This window comes from Equus przewalskii, chromosome 22 (assembly GCF_037783145.1).
Source record: "Equus przewalskii isolate Varuska chromosome 22, EquPr2, whole genome shotgun sequence".
Classification (NCBI taxonomy): domain Eukaryota; kingdom Metazoa; phylum Chordata; class Mammalia; order Perissodactyla; family Equidae; genus Equus; species Equus przewalskii.
The window spans coordinates 43347497-43366934 of NC_091852.1; the positions used below are offsets into that span (position 1 = coordinate 43347497).

Consider the following 19438-nt stretch of genomic DNA (forward strand, 5'->3'; position numbering starts at 1 on the left):
GCCAAATGACCAAAACCTTTATGTTAACAGAGTGCATTGAACATTTTACATTTACTTCCATATATTTTGTGAAGAAAACTTCTATTTATATATAGGAGATCTAAAGAAAACTGTTACAATTTTGTTAGGTAAAAATGTTTTTAACTCCAAGCAGTATGATGGTTTTAGGGATTCAGAGAAAGAAATAGAAGTAACCTGAGAAATGACCTTTGTGAAGGTCATGGACCCATTACTTCAACTTTAACCATCTTGCACTGTTATTCACACACTCCCCACGAAGATGAGTGGAAAAGTCCACCGAACTTATTCCTCCCCCCACCCCCAGTCACAACTTCAGAAATTGCTGTGGAAATTTAACCTTTAAAATGTAATAAAATAAACCTCAACAGTGTTTTTTCTCTTCCTCTTCTCTTTGAAAGCGTCAAGAAACCTCAGACCTTTATAGACCAAACTCCACGGCCAGCACCGGAGGCCAGAGGAGTCCCTGAGGCCACAGTGCAGAGGTTTAAGATATTCTTGGGCAAAGTGATTACTTCTTCCCTTTCAGGTCTTCCTTGACCTTCCGGAGGACCAGTTCCATGCAGGCGGTTGCATTTTCACTGGAATCGTGACCTCCAAATAGTCCAGAATATAAAACAATGCATTAGACATACGAAGACTGTATCTGGCATGTTACCCTGGGATGTTCTCAAGACGAGGCCTTGAGTTTATGTTGATAACACAATTGACACTGGCTACTTACCAAAATATGATTATTGAACACCTATAACAACCGCTAATGGCTGCTTTATAAGTGTTTACATAAATCTAGATTAACAAACATCTCCCATTTTCTGTGTAGCCTGTCCTCAGTCCCATTGTCACTATCTTGCTGTGAGTGGATAGCACATCAGTATCTTTTCCACGGATCTCTTTTCCAGGGACATATAACAACAAACTGCCAGGTATCACTAAAGGACACAGACAGGCAAGAAGCCAGAAATAGGGGATGCCAGAAAAAGTACTCCTCTCTAAGCAAATAAATGACCTTAGGTACAAAATTACATGGTTTTAAAAAGTAGATGAAATTTACCCAAAATATAAAGCCTACAGTTCTGGTGAGAATAATAAATAATGTCTGAGATTAAGTGAATAAAGTCATATGGTCAACACTTCTAAAATGGTATCCTATTTTTCTTTATTTGTGTTATTCTGAAGAAACGATGGTATGATATAATTTTTGGAAGATTTTGTTTTATATAGTCTATTTTTTTGTTAGGTGAAATATTTTTGCGGCCATAATTCAAGATTATTTTCAATAGAACACATTACAAATTTCATAATAGAATTTTGCGGGAATTCTTTGAGATATGGATATTTTTTAACGAAGCAGATAATGTAAATTATAGACCCTCTGCAAGATGGTATTAGTGTCTAATAGACACAGAATGAAAGAATAAAGACCATGGGGTAAAATCTGAATTGTGTACAATTAATGACATGATACAGAACCATCCCATATCGTAAGTATCTTTAGAAACATATAGCATTATAATTTTAACATGCTCAAAATTAACTTTCTTTTCTGTCTTGTGCAGAACAGGGGCCCCTATGGCTATGCACAAATGTATGGAGTAACGAACCTCCACTCCAAGCCAGACGCTGGTAACTTGTGCACATGGCAATGCTACTAACAGGGTAGTTGGTGGCTGTACTTGATTCACTTGTTTAATGTTGGGTATTTTTCATCAGAAAAACCAAAAAGAAACAAAAGGTTCTGAGAATGAGATATGTTAATGCGGTATAAAGCAAGTGCATGCATAATAAATCTATTAAATTTGAGCTATGCGTCTCCTAACACAACACACACACACACACACACATACACTCTCTTCACTCTGCATGAGATAACCTGGACCCAATCAATTTTAGAATCTCATTTGGTTTAAGGAAAAGCACCTATGAAAAGAGGTATTCAGCAAAATTTGGAATGGAGTTAGATCTCCCGCCAACAAAAGTGTTATACATGAATCCAAAGGCTAGGCAACCTGCTGAACGATTGTCTGGGCACCATTCTCAGTGTCAGAGCTGTTTTGATGCCTGTGGAACAGCCCAGACTATACCAGGTGGTGGGCATGTAATGCTTTTTACACAAGCAGGTGCTTTAGGGTTCTTCATCCTAGGAGAAAACCCACAGAGGGAACCTACTCTAAGCATTTCAGACAGCAGAACTTCACCATGGAGCTCTCGATTTGTTCAGTCAAGTCAGACTTAGGATCCTGACATTAATCACGAGCAAGCGGCTCTTACCATCCTCCTGAATGATTCTCTGCAGGTAGTCAGCCACTAGACTCTTAAGGGATCTCTTGTGAGGCAAGCCCAGCCGATGAGGAAACAGAACTGTGGTGTCCATGACTGACGTATGAATTAACTGTCAAATGAAAGAGAGAAACCTATCAGAAATTCTTGCAAAGCGTAAGGATACTGACAGCAGCAACCATAACTGCAGCTGCAGTAACTATGCGACAACAGCAAGTAACAGGGCAGTCGCGATCAATCAGTAACTGAGCACTTTACCTGGGTTATTGCACTACAACTTGAAGAGTGACCTAATGAGGAAGGTATCTTATTGTCCCTTTCTACAGCCAAGGAAACCGAGGCTTTGAGAGTTTAAGAAAGTTGCCTAAGGTGAGTTAGTAGACTAAAACGGAAAGCAAATCTATGCAGTCTGACTTCCGGATCCACTTTCCTACCGTGAGACACCACCAGGGGGCAGCAGGGGTGCAGGGAGGTTCCAACAGACTTGAGCCAGGCAACTCCCACTGGTGGCTCAGCTGATGGGGGCAAAGCTCTCACGTTTCGGTCCTAACACGTTTCAGTGGTTTAGTTGTCTATCTCCGGGAAGTTGCACAGGCAAGGGCGCAGTCCCATCTAGGTCCACATCTCCTGTGCTTACACAGGGAAGAAGGTGACTACATCCTGACTGCAGTCTGATAAAGCGGGAAATACGTACAATAGCTGGGGGAAGGGGGGTCAGATAATCCAGAGCCTAGAAAGTCAGGTGTCAGCTGGAGTCCTCATTAGGAGAGCTGTGTTTTGAAAAAGCATTAAAGATTAGCCTCAGGACAAGAGTAATTTAAACACTGATGGAGAACTGAGGAGCTCAAAATTTAATGTTTAGCACCTACTCTGCATATCCATAAGCACTTTAAATTGTCATTTAATGTGTCACCCTCCACCTAGCCACCGGTTCCTGGCTGCAGGGTATTGATTATATAAAAGAAGGTAGTAACAGAAATAGAGAAAAATAGGAAAATCCACGAGTTATCGGGCCGAAGAAACAAACTAATGGCAACGAATGGAGAAATGAATGGTTTGAAATTTCCTGGTGTGAGAGGCAAAATAGAATGGTTCCTGGAAAATGAGAGGAAAGTGAGGATGACAGGTTCAGTTTGAGACGTAATGTCTCTGAGGTGACAGAAGTACATCCCTGAGACCCTTTCTTACAGAAAGCTTATGTCCTCAGCCCTCTTTTCCCATAGTTTGGTAGGATCTGGATGGAAGCACATTCCAGTCTTATCTGTCACCTGCAGAGACAACACTGCTATTTGAAACAGCTGTCTATACTTTGGATACCAGCTCTACAGAAAAAAAGGCTGGCCGTCACCTATGAAAATAAATGGCCTGACCTGTATTCTTGCACTGAAGTGGAACCAGCCCTTCTCTGCATGCAGGTAAGTCCTAGGGGTGGCCGAAACAATACTCAGTAAAGGTCGCCAAAGTTTTAGAGCTGTGCTGTGCAACGTGGTAGACACGAGCCACCTATGGCTATTTAAGCAAAATTAAAAATCTTAGTCACTTAAGACATATTTCACGTGCTCGACAGCCCCAAGTGGATAGTGTCTACCATAGTGGATAGTGAAAATATAGAATAGAAAGTCCTAATCAATAGGACTGTTCTAGAACAGAAAGGGCCACCAAATTCTTAAAGAGCCAGACTGTGAATATTGTAGGCTTGCAGGGCACACAGTCTCTGTCACAACCAATCAACAAGGCCATCGTAGTGTGAAAGCAGCTACAGAAAATACATAAATGAATGGATGCGGTGGCTTTGTTCCAATGAAAATATTTGTAAAAACAGGTGGCTGGCATGGGCCATAGTGTGCTGACTCCTATTCTAAAACACAGAGCAAGAAATAGACAATTTTAATCTGGAGTATATTAAGGGGAAGATTTTTAAGTCTATCAGGCCAAGAAAATGAACATGACATTTGATTTTGAGCCTACCTATAAAGCGCTACCCAATTTAATGTGAAAAAGTACCTCCAAGTATGTGAATAAAATAATCTATTGACTAAACTTAGTCTTACTCATTTGAATATTAAAAGTTTGTCTAAACAGTGATTTTGGTTTTATCCTAATTGCCGATGGACTGCATCAGCAGAAGGATCAGCTCCTTCTGATCTGGATGAGCCAAATGGTTTTAGAGATCTTCTACTGCTTCTGGTGTGTGACAACTGGACATGTCATCAGCACAGACAACAATTCTTGTCTTCTTGGTTAATAGGGCAAATTAAGCATCAATGATAACACAATGATAATGACTACCAATACAACACATATAGTTTTGCAAAAACAGGAGCCTATAATTCTTTACCTTAAGAGCATACAGACTGTGTTCAAAGCTATGTCCAATTAGTACAGGGTCGGCACTGAACAGGTTCAACAAGACGGCTTGCACATCACGGATTGATGTTTTAGCGTTCAAGGCACCTTCCCCCACTCCAGAAAACCTACCCCAATAAGACACATAACGCGTATAAGTAAAGAATGTAACTCAGTGGATGTCATCAGTTAGAAACCATGACTGACCAAACATGACAAACATTTGCTGAAGAAAACAAAGATCTTACTTGTATGACTTACTTGTATGACATCAACTACCCCATTACTAGGTTATCATGATAACTGAGTAAAACATAATTTGGATCAATAATGTGAGGCTGAGGGGGAGACATTACTACAAGTTCATAGAGTTCCTTTTGAACTCTGATCTCTGTATAATCTGAGTTTTGTCAAGTACAATTAAGTTGCCTATCTCCCATTAAGGAAGCCTGAAGATGGACTGTGGGAAGCATGCAGAGCAGATGGAGCCCCAGGCGATGACCTAAGTTTGACCTGTGTGATGACTCTGCCGTTTAATATATTTGATTTTTCAGCAAGTTATTTAACCTTCTGGTTTCTATCTTCTCATCTGTAAAGTAGGGTTAATTAGGAATCTTAACGTTTTATGAGAACCCAATGAAAATACATGCAAGAAACTGACTATTCCAGTGGCTTTCCTGGAGCACTACTAAATAAGTGTTCAGAAACATGACTCTTGCAGCGTTTCACTGCAATTTACGAGAAAAGCAAGAGATCAAAATAATGCAAAGATATTTTCAACTTAAACTACATGTTGATATTATTGTCTCCTGTAAGGAGCAAAAGATACCCGATTCCATCATCTGGCTTAGTTAGGGCATATGATACATAGTTAATCACATATTTGGATTAAGAGGAAATTATCATGGATGGAGTACTTGGGTTTATTTTCAACATTTTTTTTAAAAATGCAACATGAGGCCTGCCAAGTGGCATAGCTGTTAAGTTCACAGGCTCTGCTTTGGGGGCCCAGGGTTTGTGAGTTCAGATCCTGGGTGCAGACCTAGCACCATTCATAGAGCCATGCTGTGGCAGCGTCCCACATAAAGTAGAGGAAGATTGGCACAGATGTTAGCTCAGAGCCAGTCTTCCTCACACACACACACACACACAAAGCACAATGCATTGAAGCCATTTTTTTTTTTTAAGGTTCAAACGTTCTTTTATTTATAATGCAAGCCCTTCAGTTATCATTTTGCCACTATGAACTATCAATAATTACCAAAGTATTTCCTGACTTGTTCCAAAAAGGAGTTAGGGAAGATGCAATTAAACCAGTAAGAGTAAAATAACTTTAAATATAATATTGTTATATTTGTTAGTTGTACCTCAATAAAGCTGAAACAAAAAGTACAATAGATGAGGCTGTTAGGATATAGCCAAAATGAGTAGGAAAAAAATCAAATGAGGTCAGGAGAGAGAATAGTACATAAAATACATTTTCTGAGAACTGCAGCCTTTACTGTTTTCATGACTACAACAATTTTTCTGAACTGTGAGGGAATTTAGGTTAAAAGAATGTTGTTAACAGAATTCTCTATAATTATTCTCAATATTTATCATCAAAACAACTTTTAATTTACATGGCCACCTTGCTTTATTGTGTTCTAAAATTACAGACATAGACATATTATATAAAATGTATTATATACACCATATATAATGTGTGTATATGATACATATGGTATATGTGTGTACAAGTCATGTTTATATATACATATATAAAAACAAGTCATATTTTAAGTGCCATTGGAGAGTTTGTCATTTAAAGAAAATTGAGCAATAAATATAGTCACACCAGTAATAAACACTTCTAAATTTTCACTCCAGAATAAGATCAGTGCCTTCGATTTTACATTAAAATAAACATATAAACATATCATGTCATATGGCTCAAACGCCTTTAGGAAACAAATTTAAATTGATCAGTGATATCACTGGTGTTTCATAGGAGGTTTTTAAAAATTAAACCCATATCTATATCGTACCATCTCACGTTAGCACAGAGTTTGGATCAGAAATATGTCATACCTTAATAATAATGATTAATAAAACAGAATGTGCACTGAAGCAGTATTCTGCATGCCACATCAAAGCTATGTATACTCGGGGACATGTCTACAAGATCACAGAAATTCTTACCTAAGGAAATAATAATATGGCATTTTTCAGAAGGAACCGATTAATGATTGAACTAATGAATGAATAAAATAATGTATTCAATATTTTTGCCCGTCTCTCTGGCCTCCCACTTACCACTTCAACACCATGAGGCCTGAGGCCTCGTCCCCTATTTAGGGTTGTAACCCAAGGCCTAAGATACTATCTGCGTAATTTCAGAAGGGACTCAATAAAATATGTTTTTGAATAAATTAAAGGAAAATAGTGTAACCTATGCTGAAAGCAGACTCAATAAAAGTACCCCAGCTAACACTTCACATAAACTATAAGTTGAATGTTCTACAGTCTCAAAAATAAACGCCTTTATATACGGCATACCTAGTGTTATAGTCAATGACTTCTTCATCTGGTTTCACGAATGTATCACAGACCACCTGGAGGCTGGGGTCAACCACTGTCACTCGAGTAAGTTCCAAACCTTTGGCTGTATAGCACTACAAAGGGGGAAATACTAAATTTGTATATCATATTGAGTAAATATATTCTCTTTTAACATCTGGGATATCTTAAAGGGATATTCTTAACTAGAGTGTACAATTTAATCCTATCATTTGGTTTGCTAACAAAAGCCAGTCTGTGGATATGACAGCCTTGTAAAGGATGTTCCAAGCTTTATTTCTTCCTTAATGTTTGTAATATTTCTGCTAGTAGAATAATTTCATTTTCTTGGCTTAGCTTTACAATTATTTTTATTAGACATCAGTGCTATTCGACAGAACCCTCTGTGATGCTGACATGTTCTCTTTCTGTGCTGTCCAATGTGGTAGCTACTAGCCACGTGTGGCTATTGTGTAATTGAAATATGGCTAGTGTGACTGAGGAACTGAATTTTTTTTTTTTTTGAGGAAGATTAGCCCTGAGCTAACATCTGCCACCAATCCTCCTCTTTTTGCTGAAGAAGATTGGCCCTGAGCTAACATCCATGCCCATCTTCCTCTACTTTGTATGCAGGATGCCTGCCACAGCATGGCTTGGTAAGCAGGGCGTGTGTCCGCACCCAGGATCCGAACCAATGAACCCTGGGCTGCTGAAGCAGAACGAGTGAACTTAACTGCTGTGCCACCAGACTGGCCCCCAGGAACTGAATTTTTAATGTTAATTTACTTAAATTTAAATAGCCACATGTGGCTAGCAGCTGCCACATTACACAATGAAGTTATAGAACTCGTTGAGTGAAAAAAGGAAAACCCCTACATAGCTATGTGAACCTGGCCTGGCAGAGGACAACATGGCAAGGATGCTTGATATCTAAGCCAGAAGCAGCCTACATTGTGTCCAGTTAAAGATCTAATCTTGAAAACTGAACACTGCCCTTCTGTATTTATTATAATTAAACAAACACTACAAATCTGCTTTCCAAATATACTACAGGGAATAAAATTTTAATTTTGTATGTCTTGTTAAAGACAACTGTTGGCAGGATGTTTGACACGTACAAAGCGCTTTCCCATATGTCAGTAGATCTGATTCTCACGGTCACTGTGGAGTTACGATTAACCCCGTAATTTACACATTAGAGCCAGGAGACTTGCCCAGGAGTCACAGCTGGTAAGTGGTGGAGCTTCCCAGGTCCCATGATTCCGAGTTCTGTTTTTTCTCTACTTTTTAGTACTGATTCTCATACAAAGAAAGATAAATCTCTACCAATATTTTACTGTCTCTATAAACAATAGTTTTTAAAATTTTAGCAAAGCTTTTATACTGATTTGAGAGATAACAGTAGTATTCATAACATTTTCCAGCATATAATATCAGCAATTTGGTGAGTAGAACCACCACAGGTTATATATAAAGAAAAATTAATAAATAAAAAGAGGGTCATGGACCAGCTCCTGGCTCCATCACTTACGAAGAACAGGAATTCTGCGCACTCACCTGTTTTCAGCTTCAACTGCTTCATCTGAAAATACGTGAACAACATCACACAGCTAGGTGGGACTGAGAGAGAAGTCTAGAAAAGTGCGGTGTACAACACAGAGCATTTCACCATCATTCGCTTGTAAATACTGCAATAAGATAAGATCTAAGACTGACGTACCACCTCACAATTCACAGCAAAAACACCGTGAGTGCCAGCACGGGGCGGGAACTTGACAGAAGTCTTCACAAAGCCCTCTAGGTTTTCTCTGTGGTTATGGACGTGAAGCTGAAATAAACATTGCCAAATGAACTACGGTACGTTTTTGCAAGAGCAATTAAGCTCATAAAAATGTCATCAACTGAAAATTAGCGAATTAATTCTTTCAAATGCTTATCGATCCCCAAGGTCTGTGCCGGCAGCAACTCTGGTTCTGAAAGCTGCAGCCCTCTGGGTGACAAGCCCTACCTTGGCAACCTGACACCCAGGGGATCCAAGGACATCTTCACAACGGCTGTACCGAGATTTAAGCCACCGCGGACTGCAAACCAACCGAAAAATAAAAATAAAAACAAGCAGGTTTACAAGGCAGGGAGGCTAACTCCCAAAGCATGTGTCTTATCCTACCTTCAAAGAGCTTTAAGGACTCCACTGTGCAAGTGACCTGCTGTTACTTAGATATCACACAACGAACAGGAAAATGGACCCTGGAGGCAGAGTCCTTAGGGGTTGCATTTTGAAGGTGAATTACAATTACCCCATGTCCTATACACCTTTCATCTCCTTTGTCCTCTCTTTCCTCCATCATTTGCCATGGTCCCTCAGCTCCCCTCTGGTGTCACTTCTTTATCCTGTTTTGACTACACTTCAACCATCCTCTCAACATCATCTACTCCCTACCCTTTTCTCTCTGCTAGAGCCTTCTGGATGACCAGCTCCAACGACTACCTTCTCCTTTTCTGTATCTGAGTTGTGGATCTGACCCAAGAAACATTACCCAGTGATGGAGACTGAGGGCACAACACAGATGTTGTGTCCAACCTTGGCTGGATCTCCAAAATCCTGACTCCTCCTTCTTTTGCATCCTCACCCAGGCACTTTGCCTTTTCACAGCAATAATCCCAAGCCTTCAATTCTCTTTTCTTACCCCACTCCCATCTCCTATCTCATCTGTACCCTTACCTGCCCTGAGCCCTTCTTGCCTATGGCCCAAGGTCATGTTCTCCCAACCGCTCCCTAATAAACTGCTCTGCCTTCAGTGGTTTCCGCATCAATTTTCCTATAAAACGTGGTTAGACTGATCTTCCCAAAGTGCACTGTCATTATATCACTTTCCTCAAGTGGTTCACTTGTACATTACTGATCAAATGCAAATTTCTCGGGCTGGCGCTGAAGGCTCTTGCTTTACCTGTCTTTTATTACTCACCCAATCTTAGCATCACAGAGCTTTATCTTACCTCTCCTGTGATGAGAAAGGGAGACACAGAACGAGTATTAACAGAGCATTCGTTATATGCCAGGAATCTGACAGGTCAGCTTACTGAACTGCCGCAGAAAGCTCATCCTATGAACATGGTAACAAAAGCTCAGGGAGCTCAGGTAACTTGCCCAATGTCTCAGAGAAAGCAGTTGGCAAAACAGCCCCAAATCTCAGGTCTGCTGGCGCCTAAGTCCCCATTCTGTTCATTACGCTGCGTGGTCTCGTTAGCCCAACTGGTCCGTCTGCTGTGCTTCTTCAGGCTCTTCCTTCTCTGTTCTTCTCCTTCGGAATTCGCAGTCCCTGATGCTCCAAAACTAAGCCCTCCATACTTTAAACACTCAGGTCAAACTCGCCTGATTTACGTTACTACATTATTTATTCACGTTATCTATTCTGTCATTCAATTGTACCCACTCTTCCTCTCTATTTCCTTTGTCCTGCTTTATTTTCTTCACTGCATTTATTACAATATCATCCATATTCATGTCTATATCTACATCAATCATTCATCTGTCCACCCATCTATCCAAATGCTAATTGACGGCCTATGTATTAGGTACTATGTCAAGTGCTGGGGAGACAATGGAGAGGAAAAAAGATGGATGGTTCCTCCAAAAGCCTACAGTCTTTTGGAGAAGGCAGATAAATTACTAAACCATGACAAAATGTCGTTAGGTGCCATGAAAGAAGAGACAGGGAGCTGTGACAGAAGCGGGAGGACCTTATCTTAGACGGTGGGGCTGGGGAAGCGCTGTGAGGAGGCAATATCTAAGCAGAGACCTAAAGGATGAGAAGGAAGCAGCCACATGAAAAACAGAGGGAAAGAGGTAGGGCGGCTCCAGAAAGTTGGCTAGTGTTGGGTGAAGCTAACAAGACTAGAAGATAGGGGGGCAGAGGCCAAATTAGGCAGGGTCGACAAAGTAATTGAAAGGCTTTTTGTTGTTGTTTTGTTTTTTTGAGGAAGATCAGCCCTGAGCTAGCATCCGTGCCCATCTTCCTCTATTTTATATATGGGACGCCTGCCACAGCATGGCTTGATGGGTGCTGCACAGGTCCACACCCGGGATCCAAACTGGTGAACCCTGGGCCGCCAAAGCAGAATGCACAAGCTTAACCACTGCACCACCAGGCTGGTCCCTAAGAGTTTTAATTAAAGCAGGGAGTGATGTGAACAGAAATGTGATGTAAAAAAAATCATTCTGGGGTTTGTTGGGTGAAAAACAGGGAGGGGGGTGGAGAGAGAAAAGGGCACAGTAGAAGCAGGGAGGCTGGGAAGGCGGACGCAGCAGCAACTGAGGACAGAGGCGAAGGTTTGGACCTGAGTGGTGGCAGCAGAGGTGGAGAAGAGACAGGGTCGGGATACATTTGTGAGGCAGAAAAATGAGACGTGCACGCTGCTTAGATGAAAGGGTGCCCAAAGGGGAGACGATGGTGGTGCCCAGGTTTTTTGTTTGAGTAGGAAAAACCCCAGCCAAGTGGACTGGAGGGAACTACTGTGCTGGAGAAGATGTGGCTGGCGGGGCAAGGAAGCAAGTGTGCTCTTCATTCAGTGCCGGGCAGGGGGCACGGAACTAAAGCCGTTAGCAGGGAAAGTATTACAATGCTGGCCTGTGGCAAGCAGGTGACATCAGGAGGCAGCTGATTGACTAGAGGTCTTAAAAAGGCAGAACTTTGAGAGTTCTTGGGCCACTGAGCTGCACGGGAAAGTGGTGGTGCTCAGAAGCAGGTGTTTGTAACTGAAACTTCAGCGTCCATCCCGTTTCTCTCTGCTGGACTGTATTTAACAAATAGATATTGAACTGAATACTTTATTCCACTTTTCTCTGAATAACATTGGTGCTGGCATGTCCAATAAATGAAACAGAACTACCAAATACCTGCCTTTACGACTCGACACTCGGCCGAAGTGGTAGTTACATTGGTCCACCCTGCCATGTCTGCCGATGGGAGCCACACCATGTATCTTCCCACATCGACAACATATCTTCTTAGAAGCTAAAACAGAACCGAAAGTAGAATTATTCATGAATAAATGGAGGAGAAAAGAAAAAGGGACCCGAACGCAGGGTCTTGCCTTGCATTCTTGATCCGTAGTGAGCACATGCCCAGTGAGACCCGAAGTAACAGCAACAGAGGATGACTCACAGGAATACTTAGAGGTGGCCTGCTGATTGCTCCAGGGCCGCACCTGCTCACACAGGCAGACTCCTGCCTCCCCCACCAGAGGGGGTTTCAGCACCACAGCTGGACTACAACCAACTTGCTAAGTCATCAACTCCAGGACACAGGAGCTCCTGAAACAGGACCCATGTCTTCCTGATTATTTCAACCCTTTTAGACATACAGTGATCTGTATGTTTATGAAGGCATTGAGAGTACAGCTGGGCTTTTCACTAGACCCATTTATGAGTATCTGTCTTTTATTAATAACCCTCAGACTGGTTCTGATGATGAGGATAGTAACTCTTACTTGAGTGTCTACGTGTGATCATGAGGCAGGCACTGAGCCAAGCACTTCACATGTGTTATTTTAACTGATTCTCACAACAACCTGATGGGGAAGCTGCCATTATCCCATTACTCAGAATGGGGAAACTGAGGCTGGGAGAGGTTAAATGACCTATCCAGCATCCAAACCACATTTGCCTGACTTTCTCCTTCAGAACCCATGTTCTTAACTGCTAAGTGTACTGCCTTCCACTGAGAGGGTTTACAGAAAAAAAAACAGGAAAGCAAATAGTGAAGATAATCCCAAGAGAAGTTCTAAAACCAAAAAGATGAAGATAAATATTTTCTAGTCACTGAAAAATATTTCTGGAACTGCATTTCAAACTCCAACGGACCTAAGATGTGACAGTTATGACGTTAAATATCCTATTTTTCTCTTTTTTGGGGGGGTTTGGGGATGAATGTTAACTATGCCTAGTATTTGGAGAAAATGCAAAATGATAAGGCTAATTGTAAATCTTTTTATAAGGATTCCTCATGAAAGGGTGTGAAGTATTCAAAACATGGCATTGCGTATGTATGTGAGCGGTGGTGAACAATAGGAACGCTACAGTCATTGGTTCAAATTTTCAGAGGGACCTGTGACACATTAGTTGACCTCTCTGAGCCTCATTTGCGTAAATGGAGGTAATAACAGTACCTACCTGAAATGGTTGTTAAGAAGATTTAATAAAATAGACTATGTAAATAAAATCAAGTACTTAGATAATGGAAATGAAATGACATGGAAAGGGAAATAACTGTTAGGGTTCCAGTCTTAACCATCCTTAGTAGAAAGGATAACTTCTGGTCCCATACGCTTACCATCACTGACAAGAGCTTTTGCCACGCCTGGGTTTAAAAGAATACTTCCTGGTTTGTCAGGGTCGGGTTGGGGGTGGTTATTTTTACGTAACTCTTCTTCAGTTGGAAGGTAGTCTTTAAGACGTTCGTAGAGACTAATTCCCGTGAGCACTAACAAAGAGAACAGTCGTTCAAGAAAATTTAAATAGCATTTTCTTCTTCCTAAGTAGTGGTGAGATGAGTCTCCTAACCGTGTCAGATACGAAATGCTAGGATTCTGGTTAACATTAAGTAAGGTAATAGCCTAAAACAACCCAAGTCTTCACATCCTTCAACAACAAAAGAAATCAGTATTGTTCCCTGCACCGCGTGATGCCCTGTGCGTTGGGTGAGAGAAGGCAGAGGAAGAATTCTATCAGTCACAGCTGCTGCATACTAAGCATGTCAAAAACCGCTCTAGAGATTTTGATTTAAAACTTATATTAGCCCAGAAAGACAAATATACTGACTTCCATTTTTACAGATGAGGAAAATGAGGCTGAGAAAGGTGAGGACCTGGGACCAAAGTTACACAGTGCAGCTGATGCACAAACCCAGGTCTTCTGGTTCCAAATCATGCTGATTGATTCTTAACACTCACCCGGATAAGGACAGCAGAAAAGTTTATTAGCAGAAAACAACGGGAATCACGACGACTCTCACAGGGGCAAAACAGCTCAAGTCCGAGGATCTCTTTCCAACACCATTAACCCAGATCCAGATCCCTTCCTCTAATGGATTCTTCAGAAAGTTTCTCTAATCTGTTATTAAAACTTCTAGAAGAATTGGCTAGACACACTTTGGCAAACCCTTTTGTAAAAGAAGAAATGCTTCTGTATGAGAAGTATCAGGAGATTCTAAAAGCACCTACTTTGTTTGGATTCTTACAGCTAAGGCTTTCTTAGAGGAGGGGCGCCACCACCCGGTTTTATTCAAAATGAAAGCAAATTCAAGGAACTCCTTTGCTCGAGCTTCTTGTCCCGGGAGATTGTTATACATTCGGACTTTGAGGCTGTTCGCAGACTTACTGAATCAGAATCTGCATTTTAACAAGATCCCCAGGTAATTCCACATATGCAAAGTTTGAGAAGCACCTTACAAGAGAAACTCTTGTTGACTGGATATATGTCATCCAAAAAAAAAAAAGTCATGAATTCAATCTAAATATTGCTTAAATAAAAGTCCACGTTTTCTTCTGTTTATACTAATTTTTTAAAAGGATAACAAATATGCATGGTATGCAGCTGAGCCTTCAGAAACATAATGGTTTAATAATTGCATTATACCAAATTTACTCCCCCTTTAAGGTAACAATTACAAAGGTCTATCATGATTCCAGTAAGCTTACCATGTTTCTTTTCATTCTTTTTCAATCCAGTTGTCTTGCTGTCATTACTGCTTCCTGACACACCTAAAACATACAAGAATTCTTCTCCTGAGATAAAGAATTTGTCTGCTTCATAAAAACATATAGAATATAAATGAGGTCTATGGCTTAGTAAACATTCGTTCTTATCTTAAAACAGGCGCCCAGCATGTGAGACCAAACATCTTCACAACCAATTCCAAGTTGAGAAAAAAGTTAAATCTAGAGAACTACTAAAAAGGTCAGGACTTCATACTTGCCAAAGCTAATATCTTTTGAATACTGGATGGAGTATGTCTATCACTTCTCGGCCTTTTGGCTAAGATCAAGTGTGGATGGAGTATGTCTAAATTTGAGTTAACAAGTTGCACCATGATTTACCACAACTCTAACAGCTTGCAAACCATTTCTGTTTTCACTGGGGATATTGAAAATATGTACTTAGACCTCTGTTTCTATGTGCTATATTTAACGTGAAGAGGGAAAACCTAAAATACCATGAAAATACTAACCTAAGAGAACTTGCATATTTTAATACATGTAGGTAAGTCTACTTAAAGTGTTACACATTAAAAATGCCATAAAGAAAAGCAATCCTGAGCAAGAAAAACAAAGCCGGAGGAATCACAATCCCCGATTTCAAAACATACTACAAAGCTACAGTGATCAAAACAGCATGGTACTGGTACAAAAACAGGTCCACAGATCAATGGAACAGAATTGAAAGCCCAGAGATAAAACCACACATCTATGGACAGCTAATCTTCGACAAAGGAGCAGAGGGCCTACAATGGAGAAAAGAAAGTCTCTTCAACAAATGGTGCTGGGAAAACTGGACAGCCACATGCAAAAGATTGAAAATTGACCATTCTTTTTCACCACACACCAAAATAAACTCAAAATGGATCAAAGACCTAAAGATTAGGCCTGAGACAATAAGTCTTTTGGAAGAGAATATAGGCAGTACACTCTTTGACATCAGTTTCAAAAGAATCTTTTCGGACACTATAACTCCTCAGTTGAGGGAAACAATAGAAAGAATAAACAAATGGGACTTCATCAGACTAAAGAGCTTCTTCAAGGCAAGGGAAAACAGGATTGAAACAAAAAAACAGCTCACTAATTGGGAAAAAATATTTACAAGCCACTTATCCGACAAAGGGTTAATCTCCATAATATACAAAGAACTCACACTGCTTAACAACAAAAAGCAAACAACCTGATCAAAAAATGGGCAGAGGACATGAACAGACATTTCTCTAAAGAAGATATGAATATGGCCAATAGACACATGAAAAGATGTTCATCATCGCTAATCATCAGGGAAATGCAAATCAAAACTACACTAAGATATCACCTTACACCCGTTAGATTGGCAAAAACATCCAAAACCAAGAGCGACAAATGTTGGAGAGGTTGTGGAGAAAAAGGAACCCTCATACACTGTTGGTGGGAATGCAAACTGGTACAGCCACTATGGAAAACAGTATGGAGATTTCTCAAAAAGTTAAAAATAGAAATACCCTATGACCCAGCCATCCCATTACTGGGTATCTATCCTAAGAACCTGATATCAGAAATCTCAAGAGTCCGTTGAACCCCTATGTTCATCGCAGCATTATTTACAATAGCCAAGACGTGGAACCAGCCTACATGCCCAGAAACTGATGATTGGATAAAGAAGATGTGGTATATATACACAATGGAATACTACTCAGCCATAAAAAAAGACAAAATTGGCCCATTCACAACAACGTGGATGGACCTCGAGGGTATTATGTTAAGCGAAATAAGCCAGTCAGAGAAAGACGAACTCTATATGACTCCACTCATAGGTGGAAGTTAGTATATTGATAAGGAGATCAGATCGGTGGTTACCAGGGAAAAGGGGGGGTGGGGGGAGGGCACAAAGGGGGAAGTGGTGTACCCACAACATGCCTAACAAAAATGTACAACTGAAATCTCACAAGGTTGTAATCTATCATAACATTAATAAAACAAAAAATGCCATAAAGAAATCATAGATGATCAATTTTTATATTCTTGAGATTGGAACAGCCTTTCTAAGCATGACACAAAACCCAGAAACCAAAAAGGAAGAGATTGATTATACTTTGTAAATAACTTCTACATTATAAAAAACTTCATCAATAAGGTTGAAGCACAGTGACAAACTGAGGAGAAGGAGATATGCAAAAAGTCCCAAGTGAACAGGCCAATTAAAAACGGGGACAGAAGAATGCAAACAGGGAATTTAAGGAGACAGAGGGAAAAAAAAGACAGTCTTCAACATCTTAGTAATAAAAAAAAAAGACTAACTTTATTTTTGGTCTACACCTTTGCACTCCAAAAGAGAATGAATGATAAAGTTCAGTAAGCTGTGAGGAAAAACACATCAACTCCTATCTTAGTGGTGGGGAATGTAAGTGGACAAACCCTTTCTGGAGGCAGTTAACAATATTTACCAATTTTCAACATGCAGACCCTTCTGCTAGCTTCTCTGCACAGGAATTTATACTGAGGCCATATATGCTCGACAACGAGGAAATGTTAGAGTTTACACTAACACTGATCACAAAATTCATGGTAGAAAAAAACGTAAGCAATCTAAATACTCAAATGTGTTTGGTTCATCTAGATGATAGATTCCACATAACGGAACATCCACAGTATAGGTTCTAGACTATAGAGTATCATGTAGTCATTAACAAGTATGATATAGATCTAGATGTTAACATGGATTCTAATTAGCTGACTACAGACCTCTATGATACCTTATTCAGCGAAAAAAGGTAGACGAACTATACGTATATAAATGACTGATTCATTAAAATTACATACATCTCTATAGTCAGGCACAGAACGGTCTATATAAGACATCTGGAAGAGAGTTATCTTTGGCTTTTTTTGTTTAACGCTTTTCTGTTTTATTGGAGTTACGCTATGCATTCTCAGTGGTGTGGTATTGCCCTCAGGGGAGCAAAATTTGCTCTTGAGGAATGAAAAAAATCTTAGATAGTGCAGTGGTATGTGGCTCTCCAGGACTCAACTTTACCTGACCAAATATTATCCCTCAGGACTTAATTTTATTGAGGGGGAGGTGAGAATAGAAAAAACAATGTCTAAAAAGACTTCTCAGGGGGACAAAAATTTAAAAACAGAAGTTAAGAACTACTATTCTACATGGAGGTGAGTTACTCTTCTAACTAAAACCAAATTTAAATATCTCAGTGACAACCTCGTTCAATGAGGTTATATTTATATTTCCAATTTCACATCTAATTTGTTATTTTCAACCAAAAATGCCTGCTGCACATTCTACTCAAGAGTATTTAAAAAATACATAACATTGAATAACTAAAAATGACCCTGCTAACAAAGAAAACACATTCAGTGTCAGTTAATCACAAGTTTTTATCTCATTACTTGATTAATTGAAAAGAAATTACCTTGATTTCTGAGCTTTTTAAGAGTATTTATCACTATGTTCACATACATATTTTTACTGCCACAGCGTTCATAAATAGCCTTTTCTTCTATTTTAGCCTAGATCACAAAGTGAACAATTAAATGAAAATATTAAATCCAAAGTCTATGCATAAATGTCATCTGCAATATAATGGATAAATATTTATCTAACTCAACAGACGGGGAAAAATGGTGCCACATACAAAAAGCAACTTATTTTACATGTTGTATTTATGTTTTTTGAGAAGGAAAGAAAAAAATGAACTTAATCCCATAAATCCAACCCAGGAACCAAATACCTATCTTCACAAACTAAAGACCACAGTACATTTATACAGGGTGCACAGTGCAAAGCCCATACGAAGTTGACAGTGTCCACGGACTCATTTGATTCTCAAAGCAAGCCTCTACTGTATCAGAGGCACCTACTATTATTCTTGCTTAAAAGGTGAGGAAACTAAGGCTAAAGGGGCCTCATAATTTGCTTAAGATCACACAACAAAGGGAAGACACGATCTTCATTTCATTATCTTTCTTCTATAAGTTACTTTCCTAAAACCATTAAGTAATTACTATTTTTATACCAGGACTTATGACAATAGCTCAGTAAAAGAAAAAAGGGATGAAATGTGAGAGATACAAGCGAAAGGAATATAACAATAATAAATAGTAGATTACTAATTTATTGTCCACCTAGTATGTGCAGGTTTGGTATAAGCTCATTAACTGTTTTCTCGTTTAATCTTCACTAGGATTCTACAAGGATGGGTGCCATCATCACCAATTTCCATGAGGAAACTGAGACTCAAGAAGAGTAAATATCTCGCCTACTGCTGCAGAGCTAGTTACTGAATCCAGGTGCGCCCACATGCCAACACCGAGACTCTTCTCCCTACAGTAAACCATCACCAACAGAAAGCCATAGGGCTGGGAGGAGCAGAGAAGACAGACAGAGATGCTGAAAAAGACAAAGTTAGAAGAAAAAGGGTAACATTTCTCTGTAAGAGGTTCCTTTTTTGTTTGTCTTTGTTTTGCCCTTATTCTTTAATCTATATAGAATCCTAGAGGAGAC

General features: G+C 39.8%; 1 protein-coding gene across 4 annotated transcripts in view; it reads right to left on the bottom strand.

Moving 5' to 3' along the window:
- The window catches only part of LOC103550276 (putative exonuclease GOR), a 33225-nt gene continuing 13787 nt past the window's right edge, over positions 1 to 19438 (bottom strand). For 2 of the 4 annotated variants that reach the window (XM_070590676.1, XM_070590678.1), the window contains 7 exons: positions 14881 to 14943; positions 12084 to 12197; positions 8903 to 9010; positions 7183 to 7298; positions 4637 to 4772; positions 2290 to 2410; positions 1 to 612 (listed from right to left, as the gene is read on the bottom strand). In XM_070590676.1, the coding sequence (XP_070446777.1) occupies positions 530 to 612; positions 2290 to 2410; positions 4637 to 4772; positions 7183 to 7298; positions 8903 to 9010; positions 12084 to 12197; positions 14881 to 14895 (693 nt within the window). In that variant the 5' untranslated portion in view covers positions 14896 to 14943 and the 3' untranslated portion in view covers positions 1 to 529. Of the gene's footprint in view, positions 613 to 2289; positions 2411 to 4636; positions 4773 to 7182; positions 7299 to 8902; positions 9011 to 11862; positions 12198 to 14880; positions 14944 to 18347; positions 18445 to 19438 lie in introns of those variants that run through there. The other 2 variants (XM_070590677.1, XM_070590675.1) reach the window with 2 other exon arrangements.